Here is a 12,247-nt window from a genome sequence, read left to right on the forward strand (position 1 = left end):
AAAACGGAAAAAGAACCAGGGGGGAAAAACCTCCATAAGTGAATTAATGTATGGAAATGAGCTTGCCTGCCACCGTGGGTCTGGTTGTGCTGATCCTCAGCTGTATATGTTGGTAATCACTGCTGCCTCTTGGATTCACTCGCAGGCACGCAATAAACAACCTGCTGCCAGCACCCCCTACGCTTTTTGTCTAATCTGCCACTTTACTGGGCTCTCATTTGTCGCACAAATATGAAAGCAAATCTCAGCACCAGAATTCACAGATGCACATTAACTGGGACGGCTGCCTTAGCACTAAAGCCCAGACCGTTGGTTGGGAATCATAACGGAATATGATTCCCCAAAGTGCCTTAAGAGTTAGACTTAGAAGTTGGACTTAGAAGTTTCCAGAAGGAGCTTAGAATAGCCTACTTTGTGAATTTGGTGGCCCTTTTCTTGTTTGTTTGTTGCATGTCTCTTTGATTCACTTTTAGTTATTGCTTCATTTATTAACTTTCTGTTTAAAAAATGTCTGTCCATCAGGCAGTCTGTGTTACATTCTTCAATACTTCTTTATTTAATCAGGAGCATTTATCAACCATTAAACATAGAAGGCATTCATTCTAGCGTGTAGCTTTATAGGTGAGCATATATTCTCCTCTCTTTCTTTGACACTCATCATGTGTGGGTTGATAACCCCCTCTAGTGGAAGAATCACCACACTTGATTTATATTGTCTGGCCTGCCTTTGGTTAAGCTGTTTATAATGTGTAGATAAAAACAAGAACGACATACCTTTAACGAGCTTAGAAACTTTTATTTGATGTATAATAAATGGGTAAAAACTAAAACAAGGAGAAAAAGAAAACAATGAAGGTATCATGTATCCCATTATTCTATATACAACAGAGTACTGAGATAGATATGAACCTACCGTATATTATTCCTGCCCTTGTAGCAACATACCAGTTCATGATATAATAAGATTAAATTACATAAAACCATCCTTATGCACAATAAATGAAATTGGGCATTTTGTGTATGTTTCCTTTGAACTTCGAATTACATGTAACCTTAAGATTTACTCGCACATATCCTCTTGGCTTTTTTATGAATTAGGCAATTAATTAATTAATGTTTCTTAATTTAGTATTACTTAACATGCAGGATGGATACGCAACCATTAATTATGAACCTAAATAGGGGGATAGCAACCCTGTCTGGCAACCCTACGGCAAGTGCCATGTTATCGAGGATACTGCGACTGGCTGCATTGGTTGCTTGAAGTTGCGAACCAAGATTACGACCTTTTATCAAAAACAGCTACACATCTATTTTATATACAATGGCATGCAAGAAGGCATTAGTAATACTTTCTAAAGGTGCAGAAGAGATGGAAGCAGTCATTCCCGTGGACGTCCTGCGTAGAGCTGGGGTTTGTAACGTTACTGCTGCAGAAATCGCTAACTAACTCGTTTCATTTAAGTTACAGTCAAACGTACATGTCCAACTGGTTTTAAACTCGGATCGCAATTGCTTTTTGTTACAGTCCGCCATACCAATATGACAGGAGTCATTTTCAAATCCAAAATTGTCTGCCTTCGCACTTAGTCTTGCAACTGTTAGCAAAGCCAAAATGCCTTTGTAGACGAGTAATAACACGTATGTTTTCAAAATTTGTAACGCAACATAACTCTTATATGAATGAATATAATTGATAATAACACGATCAGAGTCTGGGACATTAATACAAATGACATCCGACTACAAATGTCTGCATAGGGTGTAAATGCTAAAGTTCAATATCTAGCTGCATGTCGCGTCACTTAAAAACACAGTGCCGTCTTTTCAAAGTAAAAGTTACTCCTCTTAACCCAGTGCACACTATATACATATACTAAATGTTCCAGAGGAGAATCTCATAATCATAACCATGATTTTGTGATGATTTTTTACTTTTACTATAGATTTCTGTCACACTAGCAGGATTAACGGGGAAAGAGCCAGTCCAGTGCAGTAGAAATGTTGTCATCTGTCCGGATACAAGCTTGGAAGATGCCAGCAAACAGGTTAAACCCCTGAACACGATCACAGTGATTTAATGTCTCAACAGTAGCCGAAAGCATTGTTTAGAAATTCTTGATATTATTGTATCATATTACATGATTGTTAATGAACATCAAATTGAGTGCTGAACATGCAAGTATGTTTCCTCCATATGCTATTGATGGTCTTTCAGGGTCCTTATGACGTCGTGCTTCTTCCAGGAGGGATGCCAGGGGCCCAGAATTTGGCAGAGGTATATAATTTCATTTTCTCATTCTTGGATTTTATATTCTAAACAATTTCCACAAGATTTTAATAATACATGTATTATCGTGTTTGTTTTCTTTCATTTTTATCTTTGTTTTGGAATATGCAATATCTCACAAAAGTGAGTACACCCCTCACATTTTTGGAAATATTTTATTAAATCTATTCATGGCACAACCCTGAAGAATTGACACTTTGATACAATGTAAAGTAGTCAGTGCACAGCTTGTATAACAGTGTAAATGTACTGTCCCCTCAAAATCACTCAACACACAGCCGTTAATGTCTAAATCGCTGGCACCAAAAGTGAGTGAAAATGTCCAAATTGGGCCCAAAGTGTTAATATTTTGTGTGGCCACCATTGTTTTCCAGCACTGCCTTAACCCTCTGGGGCATCAGTTCATCAGTTCACCAGAGTGTCACAGGTTGCCACTGGAATCCTCATCCACTCGTCCTTGAGGACATCACGGAGCTGATGGATGTCAGAGACCCTGCACTCCTCCACCTTCCGTTTTAGGATGCTCAATAGGGTTTAGGTCTGGAGGCATGCTCAGCCAGTCTATCATGTTTACCCTCAGCTTCTTTAGCAAGGAAGTGGTCGTCTTGGAGGTCTGTTTGGGGTCGTTATGCTGGAAGAGAGTTTCCGAAGAGAGGGGATCATGCTCTGCCTCTGATCATGCTGAGCGTCATATCCAGAGGTTGTCTTTTGAAAATAGACGTAGGAGTGCTGCCAGCATTGCTGCAGAGGTTAAAGGGTTAGGGGGGGGTCAGCCTATCAGTGCGCACTGCGCAGACCATACACCGCACACTGCATCAAATTGGTCTGCATGGCTGTCGTCCCAGAAAGAAGCTTCTTCTACAAATGATGCACAAGAAAGCCCGCAAACAGTTTGCTAAAGACAAGCAGACTAAGGACATGTCTTATTTGAACCATGTCCGGTGGTCTGATGAGACCAAGGTCAACTTATTTGGTTCAGATGGTGTCAAGCATGTGTGGCGGCAACCAGGTGAGGAGTACGAAGACAAGTGTGTTTTGCTTACAGTCATGCATGGTGGTGGGAGTGTCATGGTCTTGGGCTGCATGACTGCTACTGGCACTGGGGAGCTACAGTTCATTGAGGGAACCATGAAGGCATTCCAGCATGATAACGACCCCATACTCACCTCCAAGACGACCACTTCCTTGCTAAAGAAGCTGAGGGTAAACATGATAGACTGGCTGAGCATGCCTCCAGACCTAAACCCTATTGAGCATCCTAAACCGGAAGGTGGAGGAGCGCAGGGTCTCTGACATCCATCAGCTCCGTGATGTCCTCAAGGACGAGTGGATGAGGATTCCAGTGGCAACCTGTGAAGCTCTGGTGAACTGATGAACTGATGCCCAAGAGGGTTAAGGCAGTGCTGGAAAAGAATGGTGGCCAAACAAAATATTAACTCTTTGGGCCCAATTTGGACATTTTCACTTAGGGGTGCACTCACTTTTGGTGCCAGCGGTTTAGACATTCATGGCTGTGTGTTGAGTTATTTCGAGGGGACATAACATTTACACTGTTAGACAAGCTGAACACTGACTACTTTATATTGTATCAAAGTGTAATTTCTTCAGTGTTGTCCAATGAATAGACGTAATCAAATATTTACAAAAATGTGAGGGGTGTACTCACTTTTGTGAGATACTGTATAGTTAGCAATCTGATGTTATAGGATTGCAAGGTTATGGGGTTGTATTTCTGTTGTTCTCTCCTGTAGTCTGCTGCTGTGAAAGAGGTGCTGAAGGATCAGGATTCTAGGGAAGGCCTGATTGCAGCCATATGTGCAGGTACTGTGAGATTGATGGCAAGCAATGTTTCTATGGGTCCAGTCCCCCGATCTCCTTGCATGAACCATGTACGAACACATGTCAAAGTAATTTTTTTAACTTCTCTAACTTCTCTCTGTATCAGAAAATCCCAGGGCTTTGAGTTTGTTCAAGAGGATATCATACTGGACTGTGTCAAACACCTTTTAACAACAAAATTCCCCTTATCCACCTCTTTCCTGATGAAGTCTGTAAGATAGAGCAGACAGGTATCAGTGGAATGGGCTTTTCTCAAGCCTGATCGGAAGTCAAATAAGAGGTTCTGCTCTGCTAAATACCCGTCTATTTGCTCATAAATGATCCTTTCAACAATTTGTGAAATTGAACACAGGATAGATATGGGGCGGAAAATTCCAGGATCAGATTTGAGCCCTTTTTATATAAGGATATCTCTCTTGCCACCTTCAATTTATTGGGGAAATGGTTATTTCCAATGGATACATTTATAAGATGAGTTATGACAGGAATGATTTTTTTCAGCAGCATCCCTGAGAAATTTGGTAGGAATGTTGTCAAAACCGGTAGCCTTGGAAGGATTCAGGCCTTTGAGTTTTTCAGTACCAACTCCTCGGTTACTTGTTTGAAAAAAAAGTGTTTGGCTGGACTCCCTTTTCTTCATAGTGCACCTTCTGTGGATCACTAAAAACACCAGAAGTAGAGGCAAGCTTCTGCAATGGTTGCTTTCAATTGTTGTGAAGGAACTATTGAAGGTATTTGCCACCATTTTTTCATCATATGATATGGAGCCATTTATATCTAGGCCTATTTTACTTTTTTTTTGCTTAGGTTACTCTTTCGTCTCCAAAGGCCTAAGAGTCAGGCCACAATTTTTTGGGATCCTTTTTATGCTCCTCAATTTTAGAACAACATTTTTTTTGTCTCATCCACCATTCGCTGTACATTATTTCTAAACGTTTTATACCCTTTAAAAATAACAGGCAGGTTGGTTCTTTTAAACTCACTCACTTACTTGTGAATGGTGTCCAAGATATCATTATTTATCCAAGGCTGAGATCTCTGGTTAATCATGTTCTCTTTTAATGAATGAATGTCTCCTCATGAAATTTATTGATACTTTGTTGATATACTGCAATTCAAACTTTTGAATCCAATCGGTCACTTAGTTGGTTTTATTGATGGTTGTAGTGAAGGGAGTGTATGGAGTTCTGCGCTGATAAAAAAAGCATAGACAGAACTGATGAAGCGGCACAAGAAATGCATGTTATTTATACATTCTTTGTAGTTCCATCAACAATGAATCATTGCATTTTTCTTACATCACCCAGGTATCCCTGCTCTGTTGAATGGCATAATATGTAACATTGGAAGCTTACATTGGAAAGCGTTGCCTATTGCATGAAACAGTCACTTCACATTCATAGGGATCATATACATGAGGCCTTCCAGAGTTGGACATTTCCAGAACTGTCCTGAGGCTATTCAATTATGGATTTTAAGTGAATAGGTCAATATGACAGTATAGAGGTTCACAACCTAATATATTCATCATGAAACACCATCCATGAATTCATCTTATTTTTCTCTCGGACCAATGCATTGTACTGTGTTTCAACTTTTTTTGAATAATGCTATGCAGCTTAATCTGTGTCCACTTTTTGGATAAAGACCATTAATAACTGCCATTATCAAACAAGGAATATATATTTGACAGCTTGTACTTAAAGGACACATGAAGGGCATTTCAATGGGGACAGAGGGCCCATGTGGCAGAGTGACGTTGAGGGTGTCCTAGAAAATGATGCCAATCCTCAAAGGGATGTACAGTATAATGAACTTGGCTGACAAGGGCAAAACTGGCAACACTTATTACTCTGCCTTGATGTGGACACAAGTTTATTTCCAATGTTAAGGCAGGGTAGAAACAATTTACACAGAAATTGTTTAACACTAGCATAATATCTATAGCTTATTTGTCTCATGCCCCGCAAATATCTAGTGTATCTAGTTTCTATTCTGTGATTTAAGGTGTATCCAGGTTTCACTTTCTTTGTTCCAATCTGCATTATCTCTCTTTTAGCTTGGCTTTGACTGCTGTTATGCCAGTGGAAAAGTGCAATCTTTAGACTGCATGGATATGCAGCCAAGGAGTGTAATCAATACCTTTCTATTTGCAGTATTCTGATGAACTCAGTGCATTGCAAGGGCATTGCCTAAGTTAACACAGTGGTTTGCATTGTCACTGGCCTCGATTATGTTCTATTGGCACTTTTGAACGTGGTATTTCAAACACAGGAAGAGATAGCAATATGAATATACCTTTGTTGCAACACCACCTTTTAAAAAATGGCTGTGACTATTGTTTTTTTTTCTTTTTTTTCTAAATTTGTAATGAATGAATACAGTTTTGCATAGATGTTTTAATTTGTACTCTTTCCATTCTAAAGGTCCCACTGCTCTTTTGGCCCATGGAATTGGCTTTGGCAGAACCGTCACCACACACCCTGCCATGAAAGACAAGATGATGGCTGGAGGTATAATGTTAAACATATCAATCTATCTATTAATAGTTTATTACTGGATCCTGCAGACATGGCTAGGGTTGCAATTCTCTATGTATTGCAGCAGATGGTGCTGTAACAGCTGTTTCATGGCTTTGAAGCACATCTATACACTGCAGAAGGTAGCATATGTAATGCACCAATGTGTCCAGCTGATGTTCGATTTAAAAGGACATTTGTCCCATTAGCAAATGCAGAGGATGTCGTTGCTTCCCTTTTTGTGTTGTTGCTGATCTTGTGTTCTTGATTTATAATCAGTTCTTCCTCTGAATTAACTAGTATTGGAACAACAAAAAGAACACATAAGCTTTATTTGAAGGCCAGGAATCTGTGCCAGAAACAAGGTTCGGAAAATTCTTAACTCAATCAATCACCCACTGAAGATGTGATCCACAGATTGCGACCATTATTGCGACAAAGAGTGGCACAACATATATCTCTATGCATGATGACCATGCACTTATTTCCTATTTCTGATTAATACAGAAACTATATCATGTTGCACAATGACCACAGATAGTTAATGTGGTTAAGGTTAGCAAGTTCTACAAACACATGCAATAAATATGCAATAGGCAACATTATTAAAGTAAATCGAGAGAATTGGGGCATAAATTTGCATGCCTCTTTGCAATACTTTTGAAGGTGTTTGACTATTAATATTATTACAGAACTTTTTTATTTGAATACATTTCTGGTGTTGTACAAAAAGCGACATTTTATATTTTGTTTGCATCCAGATGCCTCCAAAAATGTATTCATTTCTATGACGGTAGGATATTCCTATCTTCCAATATTTATAGAAGTAATTGCTTCAGGTATGTATAGGGTTGACTGAAATATAACTTACTTAGGGGATGTCCAGAGCATATGTTGTCATGAAATGCATTCACTTCTAAATATGCAGGATACATGGGAACTCTGGGAGTTGAGTTCACATACATAATAAATAGGAAGTATCCCAATACATAATTGTTACTGATTTATACATGAATAATTGCATATAGATTCTAAGGAAGCCAATACTGATAGTGAGGTGAGGCTGACATGTTAATGGCATGTACCAGAATTGGGTCAGCCAATTCTGACCCATTTATTTTATATTCTAGGCTTTCAAACTGCATTTAGGGGTCAAACTCCTCACATTTTTGTTTCCTCCTCCCTGTCTATAGACCACTACAAGTATTCAGAAGCACGTGTCCAGAAGGATGGCCATTTCATCACCAGCCGTGGTCCAGGAACCAGTTTTGAGTTTGCATTAGCCATTGTGGAGGAGCTAATGGGGGCTGAGGTTGTAGCTCAAGTCAAAGCACCACTTATGTTGAAAGACTGATTATAGCCCTTGTCTTGGTAGCCAGTAACCTTCAAGCAGCAGTGTCAACTAATGTGATTGACTAAAGTGATATCATCGTATGGGAAATTATTCAACAGGAGAGATATAATTGATTCGATTTTTACTATCCTCATAGATAGTCAACTGACCTGGACTCCCTGGAAGAAGAGATAACGTATCTCAATGGGACCTTCCTGGTAAAATAAAGGATAAAAAAAAAAGGTTAATCCTAAAACAATGCACTTTAGCTCCTACAGTTGTTCATTTCTAAGATATACATGACATTAAACACTTATGTGCTTTGAGCCTGGTTGTATTCCTTTGCATGAAATTAATATTAAATGGCACTTTCCACATGGATGCAATAGTAAGACAATTTCTATGTAAAATGTTTGGCACCTAAAAATAAACGATGTACTGCTTGCTGAAATCTCCACACTCCTCTCAGCTCTCTGTTGGCAGAGAGCGGGAAATACAATACAAATTAAATGGCACTTCATTTGTCCAATAACGGAGTTTGAGTTTGAGTGCCATTAAACATTAATGGCCAATAACAGCGCGTCTGCAGCAAAAAGGGCCGGGCTATGTTTCAGCGCGTGGTGGATCTGTCAAGCACCTCAGGGTTGATGTGCAGACTGAGTACACTTCTCCGAGTCCAGTTCCGACCGTAAGATTTCGTCAAAGGTAAGCGTCTAGAAATCGTTTGGGCTCAGTAGTTTATCAGCAGAAACGCAGCGATATACCAAGTTAACGCGGGATTATTTAGTCATTTCGTTGGTCGATCGTATCCTAGCTTGCTACATGAATATGATTACTCGTATGTCACGACATGTTTTAGTCAAGTTATTTCACGCTGCAGTGGCTCGTTTACATGAATACATGATGCCCTCATTGCTACAGTGGAGGGAGGCATGATAGCATACCCTTAGCTCTTCTAGCGGCGAGTTGTGAGTTTATTGCTCTGATTGTATTCATTTGCGTCTCTCCAAAGCTAGCTACAATAACAACGCTCGGTATCCACAATGTATGAATGAATTGATGCAAAAGGGAAAATCGATATGTTACTGAGTGATGTAGCTGCAAAGCAGTTATTACATGGCGTTATGCATCTCACCGGTTGTGTGTAGCTCCTACTCTACCAATTAATCTGAAGCTGAACATGTCGTTCAGCAGCTGTCCGTGTTCTTGATTCAGACTAACAACATGCACCAATACAACAACACCATAGGAAACGATGTTGTAATGGTATTCTAGCCCACCTGTCTGGGTAACTCGGGATGTCGCTATTTGGAGGTTGATATGCACATAAATTCTTTTCATTTCACAAGATATGATCTACTATTGAATGAACCCACCAAGGTTATGCCTTTTATTTGAAACGGGGGTAACTAATCGCAGGATTTAGTGATGAAGCTGACTAGTAATTTCGCCATAGATACAGGCCTGTGCAGACTGTTCACTTCCCAATACGATCCCCTTTACAAGTCTACACGCTGTCAACAGGCAGCAAGAGAAAGACGCGTTTACTGAACGCTCATTTGACAGATCACCCAACTTAAAAAGGTTGCAATTGCTTTAGTTGTAGTTGCTGAATAGGTTATTTTCGATTAAATGCAAATTTGGATTCGTCAAATAAGATCACATAAATCTTCTGAATATCTCTCACTCTCAGCAAGAAGCACAGAAGAGGTGCCATGAATACAAAAAGACAATTAGGTGTGATTTATTTGCTTTTTATTCACCGTGACACAAACGCAGGTTTAATAAGCTAACCCCTCAAGGCTGAAAGACACAGGATGCGTCAGAGGGGATCTTTCCCGTTATGAGCTTATGGTTATGTTGCTCACGTTGATGATCGGGCTAGTGGTTGCATTTGACAACTTGTGTGGTGTTTACTGAACTATTCCGGTTTTAAAATAATTCAAGGCTACCTTATGTCTCAAATCTATAATGCGTTCAAACATAAATACTTGTACACGTTCCCAGTTACTGTCTGAGCAGCATTTTATCTGCATCACATTGCATGTGTCTAATGAGTGCCCCATGCACCGGGATATTCCTGGAATGTTAACAATTTGCCTTCTCACACATAATATGTGAGAATGATTCTGCTTGAGTGACTGTACATTACAGGGCTTTGGGCTTGCCTAACTATTTCTGGATGGGTGGTTGGTGGTGGGCGGGGTAGGGTGAGTGTAAAGTCTTCTCTACTGAGTCACTGTTACTGGCTAATGATGCAATTAGATGGATGCACGTTGCATCTCTTCTATTAGTGCTGCAGGAAAAAAAACCTTGCTCGCCTGAGTAGCCTATGGATGCAATCAGTGGAAAAATCATGGATGATGACTAATTGGAAAAAATGATGATTAAATAATTACAAATACACACAATCTTATTGGTGAAATGTATGTATAAAAACGTACATTTAGATACTATTTAGAGACTCAACATTAATTGCATCAAAAAACATAATGGAAATATTCTTTATAGTAAAATATACAGTCAGACAAGAAGAGCGACTTTCATTTTCAGATTGCTTGCCACATGGAGGCATTAAGATTCATGGAGGCACCTTCATTCTACCGAGCCCAATAAACTGGGCTTAGTATGCTTTTAGTTAAAGTTATGGAATGGATCAGCCTTTGGATCGTGTCTAAGTTAAGCACTTTCAATCAGTACTGGTAGTTGAAAAGTGGTAGTCTTGCATCCCTATGAACATGACAATACTCAGGATTAGCACTGTGTTGACGTGAAAGTATCTCTGGAGAAATGACCAGATAACCTGGATAATTAAGTGGTGGGTTTGATTGCTTTAGGCAATGGCATGTGCATCTGGAGAATCATTTCTGGTGTTCCCGTCAGAGGGTGGTACTCGGTAATTGCAGAAATCCATTAGTCTTAGAACTGGAGCGTTACCAATTGTCAGGGTAATGAGAAATGTGGATCCCTGTCATCCAGTTTTGCACTCATCTTTGTCAGTCCTAAGATGGGTGTATTGCTCTTGTAATGACACTGTGAGTTATTCACTTCAGCATTATGTTTTGAGAAGTTTGTGTGTGGAGTCCTTTTCATTTTGTTCTCATTAAGGTGTTTTCTGCTCCAGTTCTTTCTATGATGAACAATCTCTTCTGGTACACTGATCAACACACTGAGATAATTGATGGGCTTAAATTATATCCTCAATGCAGCAGAGTGGCTGGAGAGCACCTGTGGCCACTATTGTAGTTTGGTGTTCAGTATAGGCTATTTATATATTATCTAAAATGTCTTTGCTTCAAAAGGCTGACCCATTTCTCTGTACAATTGATGACTGTGGAGAATTTTGGTCTGTGGAGGTTTGCTGAGGAAGAAAACGATTTATCACCAGCATCAAAAACCTTGCCAGAATGTGACTTGTTGGATTTTCCCTTATAGCTATCAATAAAATTGAATACCAACAATATATAATTCTAAATATCTGTATCTCTTTGCCTGTGCACTCAATGTTATTTCTATACAATATATTATATAATTAATTATTATTATGATAGGGTAATCTAATTATGACCATCAGAATTCAGCATGACAACAGGCCTTGCATTCATTTCACCCACATCTTGGTTTGACCGGTTTCTTTTGGAAAGCATACAGTAGCAGGGGTATACCATCAATCTTTGGTGTTTCTATTGGTGTGACTGATCAGCCTCTGCAGCAGCCTCTGAAGGCTAATCTGCCATGTCAGCAGGCCAGCGAGGATTTTGCAGCTTTCTGTGTTGGACATGAAGCTATAGACAAATTCCTCAGAGCTTTTAATTTGTTTGGTTAATACCTGTCACTTTCTCTTTGCGAGTGATAATCCCAGCAGATGATTCCGCAGCGATGTCGAAGCAATAGCAGGCCTAATGGCCTTCTCAAGGGATTCAAAAGACGCAGGGTTTCAACCTTTGGCCAGACAGATAGACACTCGAAGACCAGATCTAGACAGCATATGACCATACAGATCACTATATCAGTGGTGGTATAATTTCATGAGCGGTAGTCTAAACAATCACAGTTTGAATGTTCTTTATGACGAGTATATCAAGCATTTTCTGACAGTATTAACCAGTTACATTTCCATATACTGGGTTTCACTCTATGAACATAATTTATGGTTGCATGCAGACAGATAATGGAATTGCCTCTCAGTTCCATTAATACAGTCTGACACCGACACTAATGGATGCCGCGTTATGCCTTTTAACCTGTCTAGCAGTACGAGTGGAG

At 39.6% G+C, this 12,247-nt stretch overlaps 2 protein-coding genes across 3 annotated transcripts in view; both read left to right on the forward strand.

Annotated features, from left to right (window-relative positions):
- The first annotated feature begins 1,182 nt into the window (after positions 1–1,182).
- park7 (parkinson protein 7) lies at positions 1,183–8,362 on the forward strand. The gene is made up of 6 exons (XM_030375840.1): positions 1,183–1,414; positions 1,947–2,048; positions 2,219–2,278; positions 4,042–4,111; positions 6,556–6,642; positions 7,842–8,362. Exons 1-6 carry the CDS (start codon positions 1,325–1,327, stop codon positions 8,000–8,002), a joined length of 570 nt encoding a protein of 189 aa, XP_030231700.1. The 5' UTR covers positions 1,183–1,324; the 3' UTR covers positions 8,003–8,362.
- A 223-nt stretch (positions 8,363–8,585) lies between these two features.
- Positions 8,586–12,247, forward strand: part of kcnab2a (potassium voltage-gated channel subfamily A regulatory beta subunit 2a) — a 65,657-nt gene continuing 61,995 nt past the window's right edge. For both annotated transcript variants that reach the window (XM_030375834.1, XM_030375836.1), the window contains exon 1: positions 8,586–8,686. The gene's annotated coding sequence lies outside the window, so the exon portion shown is untranslated. The remainder of the gene's footprint in view (positions 8,687–12,247) is intronic.

Source organism: Gadus morhua, chromosome 13 (assembly GCF_902167405.1).
Source record: "Gadus morhua chromosome 13, gadMor3.0, whole genome shotgun sequence".
In the NCBI taxonomy this organism is placed as follows: domain Eukaryota; kingdom Metazoa; phylum Chordata; class Actinopteri; order Gadiformes; family Gadidae; genus Gadus; species Gadus morhua.